The 19280-nt window shown below is 43.5% G+C and overlaps 1 protein-coding gene across 1 annotated transcript in view; it reads left to right on the top strand.

Annotated features, from left to right (window-relative positions):
• Positions 1-18923, top strand: part of gipr (gastric inhibitory polypeptide receptor) — a 58479-nt gene extending 39556 nt beyond the window's left edge. The window contains exons 6-14 of the mRNA XM_048264053.1: positions 5057-5163; positions 8730-8883; positions 13513-13672; positions 14191-14251; positions 14393-14462; positions 15512-15600; positions 17246-17384; positions 17586-17627; positions 18543-18923. Of these exons, the coding sequence (XP_048120010.1) occupies positions 5057-5163; positions 8730-8883; positions 13513-13672; positions 14191-14251; positions 14393-14462; positions 15512-15600; positions 17246-17384; positions 17586-17627; positions 18543-18923 (1203 nt within the window). The remainder of the gene's footprint in view (positions 1-5056; positions 5164-8729; positions 8884-13512; positions 13673-14190; positions 14252-14392; positions 14463-15511; positions 15601-17245; positions 17385-17585; positions 17628-18542) is intronic.
• Positions 18924-19280: the final 357 nt, after the last annotated feature.

The raw sequence follows: 19280 nt of genomic DNA, 5'->3' as shown, positions 1-19280 counted from the left end.
GTACCAGGCATTAACAAACATGAATGCGCTCACTCTGTGCGTAAAGCCATTACATTATGCGTGTGCTTACTGCGCTACACTCCAAACTTAATTTAGTGTCTCTCCCTCTCAAATGTTTTGACAGAAGTAGATTTCATGTTTGTGGGTTGATGAAGTGACTAACTGCTCAATGGCGCCCGAGAAACCGCTAATCATGTTAGCTAAAATGACATCTCGACATGACAAGTATAGCCTAGTCTGGATGTTATAAAATGTTTCGATGTGATACTGTAGCTCGCCCTCACTCACTGACTGACGGCAGGCAGAATTTGTGCAGGCAGCCACAGACGCCGTTTTTGACGTGATTTAACATAATATTTTAATCGAACGGGTTGCACAAATCTGCATATGATTAGGGAAGTGAGTAGGCCTACTTTATTTGTAACGTGATATTTTGACTGAAATTAATATTTTGACCAGGCGCGGCTCGTTTACTTGGGCAGAAGGGGCAGAGCCCTACTAAAGACTCATCCCCTAATCTACAAAATATCGATCTCCTGTTATTGGTCGAGCTACAGAGACAAGTGAGAATCATCCAGTGAAGACGATAAGTGGTTATGAGGAATTTCATGAATATAGATGCAGTCATTACTGGGGGCATTTTCAGCTCTACCTTATAGCTCATGATCATCTGTGTGTGTGTGTGTGTGTGTGTGTGTGTGTGTGTGTGTGTGTGTGTGTGTGCTGTGTGTGTGTGTGTGTGTGTGTTGTGTGTGTGTGTGTGTGTGTGTGTGTGTCTGTGTGTGTGTGTGTGTGTGTGTTTTAAAATCATGTGTCATATTGTTCCATTTCCGGTCTCTCATTCCTCCTCGTTAAGTCTTTCGTATCCTCCCTTATCTCCTTATTTCATCCATCTTTCTTCTCATTTCTGCTCTCTCTCTCTCTCTTGGCTTCTCCACCTCCACCGTTCTCATCTCTCGTTCCTCTTTCTTCCTCTCTGTCTCTCCAATCTTTCTTCCCTCTTTCAGTGTATCATACTGTCAACCCCCCCCCTCTCTCCCTCTGTCTCCTTACAGACCCTTTCATCAATAAAAACAAAAACAATGCTTGAACGTTCTATTTGGGCCCCAATCTACTTCCTCTACATTAAGATAACATATGGAATGTTAAAAAGGAAGTCTTGTGGGGTCAACTATAATGCTGATAATGGAACTCTCTTGAAAGGGTCCACACCTGCTAATGCATCTCTCTGTGAGCAGAGGCAGTGTTGTGAGCGTGGGTTTAATGGACTATGAGATGTATGGCCCGCTGGCTTTACACAGACAGAGAGCCCATTCACACCAACTCCAATCGCTGCAGCCCAGAGATCAATGGTCTTCTTTTAATCTGAGGGTTGGTGTCAAGCTGTAGGGGAATCGTAAAGGAGAGCGCAAACTGAACCTTCCCAGGCCACCAACAGAGAGTGCCTTGAGCTGTGGAACATGTGATTTCATTTTGTATCATTAACATGATAATTAGTGTCAACTGTAGAACCCTAAGCTGTTTTTAGGGCATTTTCACTACCTTTATTCATAAGGATTTATTCTGGTCATTGTAGGTGCCGCACAAACATATTATCTTTTGTTTTTTTCAGCAGAGTCTAGGCTATCCAGAACTGTATCCATGTATTAGTACTAGAATTGATTTTATTTAGATTTTTAAAGAATTAAAATATAAAAAGCGTATTATAAAAATTCTTATATTTCAACATGTATCTCACCACAGCAAGCTGATATGCTTTCATGTGTGTGTAGGGCAGACTGTCCTGAATTTGTTCGCCTCTCAATTGTTCACAAGATGTCTCTCTTTTTTATTTTACACTCACACTAACACACTCTCACACTTCATCCCCATAGAGAAAAGGAATGACAGTACCCTAGACGTATCTCCTTCGGACACTTTTCATGCAAATTATTGTACCCGCAGCCCGAAGTTGCCACTATAAATTCAACACAGGTCAGAGATGTCTAGCAGATCTAGATATCTGTCTCCCCCCCCCCCCACAGCGGAACAACGTGCACACTCCCACACACATTCACTTTCCATCAAGGGCAAGGAAACAAGGGCAAAAAAAAACCAGACTCTCCCGCTCTCAAACCAGACACCTTACCAATTATTTTACTGCACCCGCAGCCCGCAGCTGCCACTGTGAAATCAACACAGGTCAGTTCTATCTAGCTCAGTGCCCATTATTTTCCCTTTTCCCCTCCCTTCCAGCTGGACAGTGATAAAACAACAATTACATAAACCTGTTGACCCAGTCAACCAAAACATAGGTGGTGAACCTATCCAACTTAACTTTTCACTAACTGCAAAACCAAGACACCCAAACTGGTGGTTGTTATTCCGTTTGTTAACACTGTAGCACTAAGTTTAGTCGTCACCAAACAAAGACCTTTAAGAAAACATAAACACCGCACAGCCTCCTATTTTCTCATTGGCACACACACAGCATTATCGCATGAAACCCTCACACACACAGCTTAACATGTATTAATATCACAGCAAAGAAAAGAAGTTCCCTAAGTACTTGTAATGCTTAATCGACACTTCTTTTAATTGCTTCCACTAATCTGTCATACCATTTTAAGTGAACACTTTTTCTCCTCTATACCCAATGACCTATAGAGCTCGCAGTCATTGGTATAGGCATATCAACACTCTTAAATGACACAAACTTCAACACTCTCATTAAAATGCAGCTTTTAATTTCTAATTTATCTAATAAATTAGCTTTACTTTGGTTCATTTTCCCACATAAAGGAGTAAAGACTTTTTGCTTTCACCTGGTCAGAATGTCTTCACTGCATGCAGGGTGCGCGCAATGCAGCAGTGTTTCCCCTCTTGGCAGGCTTCCAGCTGGGATTCAGTCACGTCAATCAGGGTGCCAAGATGGACTCTTATGTTCAAGATCCAAAATCTGCCCCCGAAGTCTCTTTGAACCCATTGGATGTTCTCGTCTTTCTTCTCCTCTTGGCGGTCGGGTCAATGATAACCAAATGTTGTCGCCTTTTTCTTCTCCTTTATGAAGGGTCACGGCACCAAATGTAGGATTCTCTGGTTGTTGCGTTGTGTTTTAGTTCTAATGGTTGTATTGAAGATGGTCAATAAAGCTTGACGGCAGGATCAGGATCGGCGATTAGATGATGATTTATTGTAGATGGTACAATAATGAATAACAGAACACAGGCTAAGTCTCGAACAGTAAAACAGTCTAACAGTTGTGGTTGTTGTTAGAAGCAGCGGCTGAGCCTTCCGACAGAAGATTCTCCTTGGTCGCTTCCTCGATCCGTCTCCATGTCAAAACCTAAGACAAAGCCTGTTATACTAAAACATACAAACGTCAATCATGCCAACGTGGCAGGTGCCAACCAGTGTACACAACCCGGCCCTGGCCAGATGGAGATACTAGCCCGAATAGGCAGACATGCTGTCTCCCTCGGCCTATGTTATCACTGATGTTCCTCGGATGTTCCTAAACATCGGCCTGTATGACCTTCCTGCTGGTACACAGGCCTAAGGCACAGTTATGTACAATAATATGGACCTCTCCCCGTTGTATACTACACACAGATGTAACATATGAACACATCAGAATACAGTGAGAATACCCCAGAATTCTACAGGATAGTAGAATAGTAGTGTCACTGCAGTGATAAATCTGTGAAAGCAGCCAATTGGCTGCTTTTACACTACATACAGCACTGTACAAAAGTGTTAGGCACTCATTAGATTTGTTGTTTTAGCTAATGCTATGATGACCATATGTTTATTACTCATTGTCTTTATTAGTGTTCAACCAGAGGATAGAGGGAGTATAAAACAAAAGAAATGTGCATTTCTTGTTCAGGTTCGAGTCTTGCATCCATTCGATCCACCTGGGAATACAATGAAGAGGGTCACCGGAGATGTACAGTACTTTTCAGGTGGCTCCTGCCAAAATGCTCTTGACACCGCGGTGTCAGTTTTAGGGTGAGCCACGGTCAAGTCAGCAGTTGATCTGGAGACCCCCATCATAGCTGTATCTACCAACAGCTTGGCAGGCCAGGCATGCCCATCAGTCTTGTGCCTTAGTGCCTTGGCGGGGAACGACAGCTCCATCAAGAGCTTCCCCCTTGGGTGATTGGTCATTATAACACTGCTAAAACAAACAAATCTAATGAAATCTTGAGACTGAACTTGGACTGGTATCAGAACAAAAACTAAATTGTATGTGTAAATGGCCTACTGTGTAGCCTACAGTACATGTTTCTGTGTTCTAGTCATATTCCAATTAAGAAAGTGAGAAATAAACAATATGGTCCTACTGTAAATCCATTGCTGAAACAAAACATTTAAGGTGCCTGAGATTTTTTGAGATGCTTTTGATGTTTAGATTAATGGAAATATCATGAAAGGGTTTTTCGAAAGGAGGCCATTTTGGACGATGTAGAAAAACATTATGTCTTGTATGTTTATGTCCCTTGGTGCCCTGTAGTGGTGGCTCAGGAGATAGAGGAGTCGTTCAGTCATCAGAACTAGTTTCCTCCTGACCGGCCTGTTGAACTGTCCTTAAGCGAGACACTGAACCCCAAACTACTTCTGATGTGCTGGTTAGCTCAGTGTTTCCCACAGAATTTAATTCTATATGTGGTGGTAGGCTTGCAGAATTAACTGTTTTTAACAAATTGTGCAGGTTTAAGCATGATTTAGCCAGTGGACTTTTATGACAACAATTGCAGAATTGTTGTCTTTAAACATACATGTAGGTTTGTTGAGAGACAAGGGGAGGCTGCACAAAGGTGCACTGAATCCAATTGAAATAGTACAACATGCAAAATCATTGTGTGGTGGTAAATGTTGATATTGTGGTGGGCCGCCACAAATAAGTCAATGTATGGGAAACACTGTAGCTGTCTTGAATGGCAGCCTCCGTGGACAGTGTGAGAGAAAAGAATGGGTGGATGTGAGTTATTCCTCTGTGAAGCCATTTGAGTGTTCAGAGGAGTAAAAATAAAATGTTATATAAATGCTGTCCATTTCCCATTTGTGTCCACAGGAGAACCAGATGATGGTGCTGGCCTACTTCAGGGTCATGTACACAGTGGGCTACTCACTGTCACTGGCCAGTCTCTCGCTCGCTCTCATCATCCTCCTCATCTTCAGGTGAGCTACACCACTTACTGGAGACTAGAGTACTACCCATCACAATCAATAAGACCTAGCTGAGAATATTTGCTGATAGAGTCATTACCATCATCATCCTCCTCATCTTCAAGTGAGCTCCGCCACTCACTAGATTGCGAGTGTAGAGTGCTTCACAATCACAATCAATAAGATCTAGTTGATAATATTTACTGACAGATAGAGTCGCCTGGGCAAAGCAGAATGACCCAATTCCCAAAGTACAAAATTATATAAATGGACAGATGGCATAAGACCAAGATATAAAGTATAAAAATATTTGTCTCAACATTTGTATTTAAAAAATGATTCCAGAAGTGTATGGATTACTTTTGTAGTTGAATATTATCTCACATAGCAAGCTAGTCGGGGGACTGCAGAATAGACCTTCGGCCCTATACTGTAATTGGTCAGCACAGAAAGTGAAAATTCATGCATCAGGATCCTGGTCTGGATTGTCACTGGAGGACTGAAAAATGGTAACCCTCTAGCTTGTCTGAACATTTAGAAAGCAAATAAATCAATTGGAAGTAAATTGGACTAGCACTTTTTAAGCTATGTGAGTGGACACACACATACACACACACACATATATACACACTTGGAGAACAAATGGACAGGCAGATGCACCCTCTTACCCCTTTCAGTAGCGAGGGGTAAAAATATTTTGTCTCCTGGTGGGTTGGTGAAAACTTGTTTATGTATATTTTCTGGGAACTGCTTGCACACTCTGTTGATTGACACCTGGGGCATCCAGTGAGAGTGTCACTAATGGATTTCCACTGCACTGTGAGCCGGAGAGTGTTAGGGTGCGTTAGGCAGTCAACACCACTCTGTGGGTGGGACTTCTGCGTTAATAACTCCCATTGGTCTTACTTGGCTGTGACAAGTCACACAGCCTGGAGTAGCCACAGCAGAGACAAGCTATCGCCTCAGGAGCCCATTACTATTGTATCGGCACTGCAAATAGAAAAAGCATGAGTGATGACAAGAGGCAGTCAAGGGAGACTGATGGAGATGGAGATGGAGGAGTGATGGGGAAAAGGGTGGCGAAGGAAGTGGCGACAGGCAATTGTTTAGACGCTAAGACTGCTCGGTGAAAAGAGTTTTGTGACGTTTCTGCTTCATCAACGTGACAAATGAGGAGCTGTGTCAGCCAGATTAAACACAGCGTCATCCAGCCAGGACATGTTCTCAGTCAAGCAGATTAAGCACAGCAGGTGCATAACAGTGTCAGTGTCGGTCCTTTGAGCTATTCTCTCTGTGAACTAAGACTCATGGCAGCATAAAAACTTCTACAAAACAAAGCCAGCAAAAAGAGCCAACAGACATTAACATGCCTTTTTGATATGTTTAATACTCTTCTGTCACACATTGAAATTCACTTTAAAATCATGAATGGGACCAATTCCTTTGGAGTGCCACATGTCTTGACTGACCATCACACCATGAACCATCATACCCAGTGTGTCCATGTGTGGTTCATACTGATTAATGGAGACACCCACAGAAGTGCTGCTAAGGTTACAGGTTACAGTACATGTCCACTACTAAGGTTACAGGCTACAGGCTTACAGGTTACATGTCCACTACTAAGGTTACAGGTTACAGGCCCCCCACTAAGGTTACAGGCTACAGGCTACAAGTCCACTGCTGGTGTTGTGCTATAGCACCACAGCATCACATCTGATGTTGGGAGCCTTTTGTGTTTGATGTCCAGCATGATGGTTAATGATATGTTAGCCGTGTATAAGAATAGCCTTCCCTGATGAGTGTGCACCCTATGGCAGCCCTTCAACGCATCCACTAATGTGGACAGACTCAAGGAGGAGTTTAGCTCTCCATACGCTTCCTGTGTCATTAGTTTTCTCCAGAGGGGAGTAAATGCCCTGGAGGTACAAGATGTCCACAGATTGAGACATAGTGGGCGAAGTGGAGGTCAAGAACCTTATAATTATCAAGAACCTTATAATTATCAAGAACCTTATAATTATCAAGAACCTTATAATTTGCAGCAGAGCGAGAGTGCCCCTGTTTTTTTTTATTATTTTTGGTACACTGTGACTCCTGATAGCCAATCAATAAGAATAGACAGCAAGACCATTATCTTTGAAGTGCGCATGTGTTACGGAGCGCAGTAAGTACATAGTCGTGTTTACAGCACTCCTCCAGGCTGATGCCCCCATGGCAGCTGATAATGAGCAGGTTTTTCAACTCAACACTGAAGGCGTCAGTCCTACTTCCAACACAAGACGAGTGCAGGCAATCAGATGCTCAATCATCTCACTGGACAGAAGCATGGCTGAGGTCAATGAAAGAGAATTTTCATCCATCCTTCAGGAACATCCTTGAAGAACATCTCTGAAGCAGTAGAGCAGTGGTCCCCAAACTTTTTCTTCCGAGGGCCAGCTCACTATGCCTGGCTCTAAGAGAGGGCCAGAGACTCGGAGTATATCAGTAACCATAAATAGCTTATGAACTCTCTCTGGCACTGACACTGTGAACAAAGGCAGTCTACCTTAGTTGAATATTCCATTACATTTAATATATAGGCTATTGCAATTTAATACCATTGTTTATCTGTGTTTATATTGCCATATCAGTGTAAAATGTAGCTCAAATGAAATAATACTAATAATAGCATTCTCAAAACTATAAGCAGGGAGTCCCAAAAGTATATTTTGAACTCTGAACTTTGCATACACAGCTCAAGTTGTGAACAAGCAATATCCTACAAATTTAAAGTTCTCAAACTATGAGTTTTATGAAGTGGTGGCAGAAACATCTGAAATGACCACCATTCTAACTTTCACTCACCTGATGAGAACTTTGTGAACTCTGTATGAATATTTGAACGAGTAGATAAAAAATAAAAATAATTATACTAGAAAGTTCCAGAATTATGACTTGAATAGAAGTTAGTTAGTTATTAACAATTAATTGATAAACTTTTAGAATACTTTGAGCACTGATGCAGTCAGCAGAGGCCTCTTACATTGTTTGCAGGTAGGCCTACTATACATTTCATTCCGTTTTCGATGGCAAATGCGAAACAGCGCCAAAACAACCACCAGTGGACAAAAAGAGTATTACATGTGTACTGTTAAGACCCGCCATAGAGAATGAATGGGGGAAATTACGGAGGTTATAGTTTGACGATGTCGTACTCCCGTGCCGGCCAGATCCTATATACCACGGACATGTTTTGGGGGGCCACCTAAAATGAGGTGGCGGGCCGTAGTTTGGGGACCACTGCAGTAGAGTGATGCGCTTACGATAGCAAGAGTCAAGGGAGAGAGCTCTTATCTAGCTCTCAACTAACTCAGGAAGAATGAGTTTCATGGAAAACACTTATTGCAGCTCTTTGAGGGCAAAGCAGCGCACAGGATTTTCATTCATGGGTCCTGTGAGGTGGGCTAGTAAAGTAAAGTGTCCCATATTTAACAGATGCTTTTGTCAAGTGACACACACTCGGCAGATTTGACATTTGAACTCAAGCCGACCAATTGTCGGCAACACTAGTAAGAATGTGTGTGTGTGTGTCACAGGAAACTGCGCTGCACCCGGAACTTCATCCACACCAACCTGTTTGCCTCCTTCATCCTGCGGGCCGTGTCCATCCTCACGCGAGATGCCCTTCTCACCAGAGACGCACCCCAGTTCAGGGACAACAGAGATGTGTCCAACATGCTGAGCGACAAGGTGAGGACACACACACACACACATACCATGGGCCACACAAACATGCGCACACCAATATTGCTCACATGCACACACACGCACACACACATACCATGGGCCACACAAACATGCGCACACCAATATTGCAGACACGCACGCACACACGTAACACACGTACACATGTACACACACACAAACACACACACATACAGTGCAGGGACAACAGGAATGAGTCCAGGGACAACAGGAATGTATTGAATATGCTGAGCGACACAGTGATGAAGGGACTCACATATTCAGGGCATACACATTAAAATGGAGACACAGAGAGAAAGACAAGAGAGAGAGAGAGAGAGAGAGACAAGAGAGAGAGAGACAGACAAGAGAGACAAGAGAGAGAGAGAGAGAGAGAGAGAGAGAAGAGAGAGAGAGAGAGAGAGAGTAATTGTCAAAACACTGCACAATCCCTCCTGAGTCCCAATGCAATAAACTTGGTCCTAGTGGTATTCAGTGTGATCTACCATGAGCCCAAAACTCCTCATCCAACTTCCCTCATCCAACATGACTGTGCTTCACCGCTCCCTCAACACCAGCAGTGGTCTGACAACTCTACTCTCCCACCTCCCACTCTATACCCTCCATCAGTCTCTCTCTCCTCTCTCTGTCTTTGTCTTTGTGTGTGTGTGTGTGTGTGTGTGTGTGTGTGTGTGTGTGTGTGTGTGTGTGTGTGTGTGTTAGGGCTGGGCGATATGACCAAAACTGATATCCCGATATTTTGGGGCTGATTGGCGATATCTGATATCGATAATGATATTGATATTTCAAACAGAAAGAGCCGGCGTGCTTCATATATTCACTCAACACAACAATTATGACAACACAGCCGGTTTTAATTATATTCATTTCAGACTGCTCTAACAGAAAAAAGTGTAAAAAAGTGTAAACAATAACATATACCAATAGGCATACAGATGCTCTGAGGGCTGTTCAAATAACAATATTCGGTCGACCCTAATTGGCAACACAGGCCTACAGCTTTACAACAAGAAAACAATAAAGGTAAAACAAAACATAGGCTACCGTTAAAAGCCAATATAATAAACCAATTGGCATACTGTGCAAATAAGAAAAAAGTAGGCTACACAGCACATACCTGTTTGTAAATATTTAACTGCACAAGGAGTAGGGCTGGGCGATATGGACCAAAACTGATATCCCAATATATTTTGGAGCTGATTGGCGATATACAATATATATCGATATTTTAAACAGAAAGAGCTAAGTGTTTCGTATTCACTCAACCAGCTTTAATTAGAATGATTTCAGACTGCTCTAACACAGCTGTGCAAAAAAGTGTAAACAATAACATAGGCCTACAGTACAATAGGCATAGGCTACAGTTGCTCTGATAAAGCTGTGCAAATAACAAAAGACCAAAAGTTGACCCTGACTGACAATGCAGGCCTACATTGTACTGCACAATGCAATATTTTGGGCACAAAAATATTGAAAAAACCTGCAGTTTTGTCACACAATGCAGTTTTTTTCCCCGTAAGGGTTTGATAGGGCCTAGATGACAAGCAAATGTAGCCTATGATGGCCTAGACATGTTGCTATCAACAACAAACATAGTTTTAAACAATTAGGCTACAACCTAACTGAGTCACTCATCAAGAGTGCACTGATAAATGCTTGCGTTTAGTGATATACAGTAGCAGATCTAAAGTCCTCAGGGAGACAACCTACACGCTGATTTTATTAAGAGGATATGCACGCAGGGACTCGCGAGCAGTTAGAGGTATTTGTTATGATTCCTGAAACCCCATTCAATCGTCCATAGGGATTTTTCTTACGAACCGGAACATGCAAAAATGAACGCATACAAAACGTCGATAGCGTCTATATTTAAATTAGCTAGGCTATATTACGTACCAAAAATGACATTTTACCGTGAGTCGAAGAGCTGTAAACAGTGTTGTAACTTAAATCTGCGTGTACAAAACCGCTTGGAGCTCCAGTGCGATTTTGATTTCACAACGAGAATTCTCGGTCTAGCCATTGATGTGCCGACGGAATAGGCATCAGCACCCTCTGATCAAGGTAAACAAAATCTGACTCAGTGTCCGTCATGTTTGAAAGTTTGTAGTGCTGCAGGGCTCTCAAGTTTTGAGGACAGGCAAGAGTGACATTCCCCGTCGACAATCCCCGCCGCCAGGTCAACACACACACCGGCATGGGAGTCGAAGCTCTAACCACTGAGCTAAAAGCCCAGGCTTCCAACTCAGCGGTTAGATGCGTTCTTAAGGTTAGGGGTGTGAGGATTTACACGCGCAACTAGCATCACCAGCTAGCATACAGCCCCAGGTCAGTTACCAGTTGATCCAATATTAGTTGTGCAGAAATATAGCCCGTCTTATACACACCAATTGAATTTAAATAGAAATTGTAAAGATTTGTATTTTTTGTAATTATTCCATATTTACTGTAGTCACATCAGAACCTGAAGCCTACAATCCAAATGCAAGCATGAAACTTCAGAGTATTACCTTTCATTTGAGGCCAAGATTATGCTAATGTGGGGTTCATATGCATAAGCATTTGATTGCCAGTATGCATTTTGGATAACCCAAAGTCCTATTGGGAGTTTTCATAGGGCATTTTACCAAATGCATGAGCATACCTTGGCAAATAATGGTCTAAAGTACTCATGTTGTCATTCTATATTGATCTACTTTTGCACACAGCATGACAAGACCTAATGCTAGGACTCAAGTCATATCAAGTCAAGACCTAGAGGGCTGAAATGTGGTCAGTTCAAAGATGCTTGTTATCCGGTAGAAAAATAAAAGAATAATCTAGCCTTTGTAACTTTGTGACAGTACATCACACAGTTATTCTAATTGTTTTCCAACAGTGTCTCAGCTTTCCAAAAGAGAGCAGACGTTTGATTATTGGCTAAAGTATGTAGGAGCAATGCCCTCCTAAGTCAAAATGGGGCAAAAGTATAATTTATAATTGCTCAGATCTGCAAAAGAAATGATTTGACACATGGCACTGACAATTCAATAATGGGCCTTTTCACCACCTCTGAGCATCCACTAACCTGGACCTTTCAGGGGGCTTTCCTCTCAGGGTGAATGAGAGGATGCTTAATTGCTTTTTACCCGACATTTTTGAATACAGATGCAATGATTAATGCATTCACGGCCAGGATATAATTATATAATATGACGTGATTTTAAAAAGTGACCTATAACAATAGGCTTTAATTTTGTTTAGTGCTAATAAAATGATTAAGCCTATTTGGAGAGAGAGATGTTTAGAATGTGACAATATGTCAGTCATCGTGTGAACGAAAGTATGACTAGGCATAGGCTACTTGTTCTGAGCAAGTGTTGTCAATGAACAGGCTGTGAAACTGTTGGCTAAGTTACAGACAGTCATGAACAACTGATGCTAATTATCTGGGAAACATTCTCTATAGCAGCAGTCACGTTGTCATTGTTTGTGTCAAACAAGTTGTGGATTTGTTGTAACATTAAAAGATGACTTTGTGCTGAAACCATGAACTGATGCTCGAAGCTCCAAGGTGAACGAAACTTGGAAGAAGTAGGTAACAGGTTCACGTTCAACAATTCCAGGATACGCGTTTTTCATTGGTTGTTGCGTTAAATCTTACCATATACAATACAGTTATTTTCTGATTGGCTATTGTGTAGCCCCTCTCGTTATTTTTGATTGGCTGATAAGTGGCAGGCTCAACTCCAGGGGAGACGCGCTAGATTCCTGCCGGTTCCATAGTGAGAGCGGCGCGGCCAGAGACATTTTGGGCGCTGCCGCAGCATATTAAATATATAAATAGTTTTTCTGCGTGAGAAATACAATGTGTGGCGGGAGAGCATGACAAAAGACTGAAATGAGTGACTGTCACGCTCAATGCGTGACACTTGAGAGCCCTGTGTAGAAAACGTTATGAATTGCTTCCACACATCAGCAGCCTTTCAACTGTGTTACAATTGCAAGGGTTCCCTCAAACGTCTTAAAGTGACAAGCACTCAATTAGACCCCCGTTGTCAAAGTCAGCTACCGCCACAAATTGAATCCATTCTGTATGTTTTTGAACCACTGGTCAGTCAATAGTGAAAGTAAATAACTATAGAATTGTTTTGTTATTGACTATGAGACCATGGTGAAGTTAGTTTCATTTTAGGGGAGTGCAGATGCATGTAGGCTATACTCTGCTAGTCACAAACAGGTTTTAGTAAAGCAAGGTTTAGTGGAATACCTGTTCCATACACGGTCTCACATGCAAACAGATTCCTTCAAATGCGCCGCTGACTGTTACAATAAGAAACAGAAGAACAACCCTTTTGAGCCCTTCTGATCACAAAATCATGCCCTTAAACACCTTTAAACTTTGGGTCTCCGACCATGTGTTTCAGATTGCTAAAATACAGTCATGTTTCCATTATAAATGGTGCGTTTGAAATCACATACAGGTCATTCAGGTTACCAGATCTGTATGGCTGAATATGTAAATGTCTGCCCCCCCCCCACACATTTTTTTACATAAAGAGTATCATGGGATTTCACATGCATAATTCTTTGTTATTGTCCTTACCCCTGACCTCTGACCCCTGACACCCCCAGGCTCTGTTGGGGTGCCGCGTGGCCCAGGTGCTGATGCAGTACTGTGTGGGGGCCAACTACTATTGGCTACTGGTAGAGGGGCTCTACCTGCACAACCTGCTGGTGCTCATGGTCTTCTCTGAGAACAGCTACTTCTGCGGATACCTCATCATCGGCTGGGGTGAGCACACACACACCCCCCAGACGACACACACACACACATGCACACACACACACACACACACACACACACACACACACACACACACACACACACACACACACACATACACATAGGTGCTCAAGCTAACAATCTCCCCAACAATTGGTTAATCAGGGTTTAATTCCCGAGCCTGCTGTTCCAAGTCCGTGTCAGTTTGGATAAAAGAGAGTGCAGTGCAGAGGAGTGAATATTCTACTAGCACAGTGGCATGTTCACCAGCATCAAGGCCACAGGGTGTACACTGGGAGCGCACACGTTATGGAATGTGGAGACGCACATGAATACATATAAATGCATGAAAATTGAAGCACTTCAAATCAATACAGCACACGTGACATGTATAAGATAAGAGGGCTTTTGCAGTAATGGAAGGAATATAACCTCTACCGGTTAGCAATGGAATAAGCCTCCAGGCAGGATGCTGATAAGAGTGATTCAGTTCGATGTTTAATTTCCCTCTTTGTACTCACGTGCAGGGACTCCTGTGCTGTTTGTGGCACCCTGGATTGTTATGAGATATTATTATGAAAACACCAGGTGAGACCTCCGCTGTTTAAATTGGACGTAGTTTCTGTAGTAGGCTAATTTGATTTCCTGTAATCCAGTTATCCGCACAGTTCTGTGTGTGTATGGCATGTCGTCCATGTAACCCACATTAACTTCACTAATTTGCTCCAGGTGCTGGGAGATCAATGAAAACATGGCATACTGGTGGATCATCAGGACGCCGATCCTCCTGGCTATTCTGGTGAGTGTGTGAGAGAGGGGGTCTGATAACGGAACAGCTTTGAGGAGGATCAGGGATGAGAATGTGTCCTATGTGTGACAAGTCATGTCTGCATTTTTGTTGTTGTTGTTGTACAGAGTGTCTGTCTGTCTGTCTGTCTGTCTGTGTGTGTGTGTGTGTGTGTGTGTGTGTGTGTGTGTATGTGTTTGTGTGTGTGTGTGTGTGTGTGTGTGTCAGTGACATGATGTGCCCTATTCTCCCCCACACCCTTCACTCTGACTGCCACAAGTGACTCATACTGTCAGGGCACCTATTAAACTCCTATAGCAGCTCCACCGGGGGAGACAAGACTGAGCGCTGTAAACCACTAAACCAGACTCACAGAGCATGAACATGAACTTTATCAGCCCACCAGTCTGCCATGCATCAGATGAGGCTGTTCTCAAATGTCTCTCTCTCCCTCTTTCTCCCTCTCTCTCCCTCTTTCTCCCTCTCTCTCCCTCTTTCTCCCTCTCTCTCTCCCTCTCTCTCCTCTCTCTCCTCTTTCTCTCTCTCTCTCTCCTCTCTCTCCCTCTTTCTCCCTCTTTCTCCCTCTCTCTCCTCTCTCTCCCTCTCTCTCCCTCTTTCTTCCTCTCTCTCCTCTCTCTCCTCTCTCTCCTCTCTCCTCTCCTCCTCTCTCTCTCCTCTCTCTCCCTCTCTCTCCCTCTCTCTCTCCCTCTCCTCTCTCTCTCTCTCTCCCTCTTTCTCCCTCCTTTCTCCTCCTCTCTCCCTCTCTCTCTTCTCTCTCCCTGCTCTCTCTCTCTCTCTCTCCCTCTCTCCCTCTCTCCCTTTCTCTTCCTCTCTCTCCCTCTCTTTCTCTCCCTCTCTCTCCCTCTCTCTCCCTCTCTCTCCCTCTCTCTCCTCTCTCTCTCCCTCTGTTTCTCCTTTACCCTCTGTTTCTTTTTGTTTTGTTGTCTCTCTTTCTTTTTCTGTCTTTATGACCGATAACCCCCGCCACCCTTTCTCTCTCTCTCTCTCTCTCCCCTCCCTCTTTCCCTCTCTCTCTTTCTCTATCTCTATCTCTGATGCAGGTCAATTTTTTCATATTTATTAGGATTATCCTAATCCTCATCTCCAAGATGAAAGCACACCAAATGAGGTACACCGATTACAAGTTCAGGTAAAAGCCTGTCTTTCGGTGCTCTCTCCATCTCTGTGTCTTTTCTCTTTGCCACATCAAAGGACCCCATGGCTCCTCCTGACAGGAAAGCCACCTCCAGGATTACAGTTAGACAAATCCACACAATTAACCTAGCCAGGCTTGCTTCTGCCTTAGAGGAGGATCCTCACATTCATCTTCTCCTTCTCCATTTAGACCTGCTGTGCATCACTCAAGGCCATAATGATTAATTAATTTGCCCAAATGTATAAATGCATTTCACCCTTGTCTCATATAACTCCCACAGAGGAGTTTATTTTTGTGCAAATGTAAACATGTGAATGAATACGTAGCAGTGTGTGTGCTCTGGGAGCCTTTGATGTTTCCACACAGTTTCAGCTGGAATTTTTATACTCTTGACTTTAAATCCCATGAGCCTCCAGGCTATAGGAGGACTTTTAGGAAGTCATCTCCTTCCCCCTGCAGAAAAAAGAACCGTGTCTAATCTTCAGACGCAAGCCTTGCTGCGACCCTGATCCAATTCCTACTACCCTGGGCTCAGATAAGAGGGAGACTCCAGAAGCTCTAAAGTGTAAGAAAGACAGACCGATAGAGAATGAGGAAGAGAGAGAGATGGACAGAGAAAGAGGGAGATAGATAGAGAAAGAGGGAGAGATAGATAGACAGAGAGAAAAATAAAAAGAAAGAGAAGGAAGAGAGAGGAATATCAATTATTTAATAGAAATAAACCACAGAGAAACTGACAGAAAAAGAGACATCAGAGACGAAATGAAGATAGACATATAAGAAAGGAGAACAAGGGGAGCCACTGGTTATGAATGGTCTTTGAAATTCTCTGGCGCCAGATGAAGCTTTATCAGAGGAAATTAGATTTTCCATGAATCTGAAATGGAAGATTATAGCTAACGATGTCACAAATTACTTTATTTAATTGATTGTATGATGTATTCTGTATTCTTCATATTAGACATTCATTTTAAATAGATAGGCATAGAGTAAATCAGATTTATATCATTTTGTGCCATTTGGATTAATCTATGAAATATATATAAATTCCCTCCGCTGTGTGTCGTTCTATACATTATCCTTTATGTATTTTTAGTTTTCAACGTTAAAGGTTGTACCAGCGATTTCAGGCCCAAAAAAAGCCCCAAACATAAATGATCACATTCATCTAATCTTTCCTAACGATCCGCTAGCTGTCTGCCCCATAAGCAGGCCGTCAAAAAAACTGCGTCTCTAGGCAGCCTAGGCTCCGAGATCTGTACACAAAAACAATTGCTACCAACAAGGGTTGGCAACCCACTCAAAGGCAAAATAACGTGTTTCAACCAATAACCGACGAGATGCGCATTTAGGACGTGTTTGAACATCAACAGAAGTGACGTATCCCCGCTATCGCTGATACAACATTTAAGTCCAATAAATCATGACTCGTGAAGCACAGTAGCGTAACTCAACTATTTCAGTAATCTGGCTTTGAGCTTACCTTTCCTCATGTGCACATACAGTGACATTGGCTACGGCAAATCTACTCTGAAGACGTCTATGGGGATATTATTGTTGGTTTGGCATGTATGGTCTGTTCTTTGTATGTTTTTGGTGAGTTTCTGTGTGATGTGACGCGTCTGGGCTGGTCCTGTAGGTTGGCCAAGTCCACCCTGACCCTGATCCCACTGCTGGGGATCCATGAGGTGGTGTTCGCCGTCATGACGGAGGAACAGACGGAAGGGACACTAAGGAACATCAACCTGTTCTTCGAGCTCTTCTTCAACTCCTTTCAGGTAGGCTACGAGGAGTAAGGCCGAAGGAATAATTTCTAGGTGTGTGTGTGTGTGCGTGTGTGTGTGTGTGTAAGCCTCTGCATGTGTGTGTGTGTGTGTGCCTTTGTTGTGAGGGATCTGTTTTCAGAGGCCTGTGCAATCTTCACAGAAATGAAAGTATAAAAATAAGATATTCTTCTCTTTCTGTTCCTCTCTTGAAAGGGTTTCCTTGTGGCCATCCTTTACTGTTTTGTGAACAAAGAGGTAAGTGATCCATGCAATGAATGACCTTATCTGTCTTATATACATTCACACACATGACGAACACACAGCACACACACACACATGCTAACAAAAAGACACACAGACACACACACACGCACACACCTCTGCTGATGTACTCTTGCCCGTGTGACACAAATTGGCTGTCCCAGGTCATGTCTCCTCTTGTCTTCTTCCACTCCTCTCACACTGTCACCACTGCTGCCTACCGCTACGCTATGGTACTTACCGCAAGGTCACGCCAATGTCATAAATTACCACGGGGCTGGGAGTGAACAGCCCGGCCGCGCTGCCTCCTGTCAGTTTGGGATAGCACTGGCCTGCAGCAACAGAGATCAGCTGCTGTGATTAGCGCTAGCGTTAGCACTCAGGCTCCTACGGCTCTCTCTGCTGCTGATAAGACTGAGGTGTTTCACAGCTGTGGCGTGCATGTTGCTGCTATCACTAAGGCTAATGAAGCAAAGTCCTGATGTCTATCTCCCAATAAGAACACAAATGCAGATGGGCACATTTGCATGTGGTGAGGGTCTGATTTGTTGATATTGATGTCTTGATGTTGTTGAGGTCAGTGGAAAAAAACAACTCTACAGTTATCCACAGTGTTCTGGCTGTGATCTGGTTATGGTTTATATTACGATGAATAGAATCTCAAGTACATTATTTGTATCATGATGGCTTTTTTGACCTTAATAAGAAGGGCAGTTAACACACTTTGAAATATGCATGAAGATTGAAATATGCAAAAGATTCCACAGAATGAAACATTGAAGGACATATAGGAATTCACATAATTTCTTAGAAGGACAGTCATGGCACACTAAAAATTACACAGTCTACATAACCCAAGAATCTTCAGAATGCTCCTCAGGTTTTTAACTCCTCCCCTTTTCCTTGCAGGTCCAATCGGAGATCAAGAAGAAGTGGCAGCGATGGCGGCTTGGCATCAGCGTGCTGGACGACCAACGCAACACGGGCAGCCACACGCCCCAGGGTGGTGCCATCACCGGGCACCTCTGCCACCACAACCCCCCATGCCAGCCAGAGTGTCCCCAGGGCTGTGCTGCCGACCCCCAGGCCCTCGCCACCCAACCCGCCCAGCTCAACCACCACCACCACCACCACCCAGGGGCCAAGAAAGGGAAGGCATACTGCTACATTTCTGCTCGCAAGCAGGCCATGAACGGACTGGATGGGCAGGTGACGGGCACTGGAGACGGAGGAGGGGGAGGGGGAGGAGGAGGGGACAGGGTGATCAAGTACTCGGAGAGCTACTGCTGACACCATACCCGGCCCAACCCACATCTCGCCTGGACAGCACCAGGCCTGGTGAAGCAACGGTCTGATTCAGTCCCTGAACTCGCCGTTGTGAGTCTGTGTCGTTTTGGATAAAAGTGTGTGCTAAATACCAGTCACTTTAATTAACTTTAGGTGACCTTAGAACAGACTCCGTCCAGCTCTGATACACGTGCAACTAGCTCATTTACAACAATATGTATGTGTATGTGAAAATGAATGGGAAAGCCATACACAAACACACACACAAACACAGTATCTGTGAGCTCAGTTCATCGTTCAGATCGGCGATTATGACCTTGAATGACGAACGTGAAGCACCATCAGGTCATTGTGATGATG

This window comes from Alosa alosa, chromosome 15 (assembly GCF_017589495.1).
Source record: "Alosa alosa isolate M-15738 ecotype Scorff River chromosome 15, AALO_Geno_1.1, whole genome shotgun sequence".
Lineage (NCBI taxonomy): Eukaryota > Metazoa > Chordata > Actinopteri > Clupeiformes > Clupeidae > Alosa > Alosa alosa.
The sequence above is the reverse complement of the archived record's forward strand: the minus strand, read 5'-3'. Positions and strand labels throughout refer to the sequence as shown.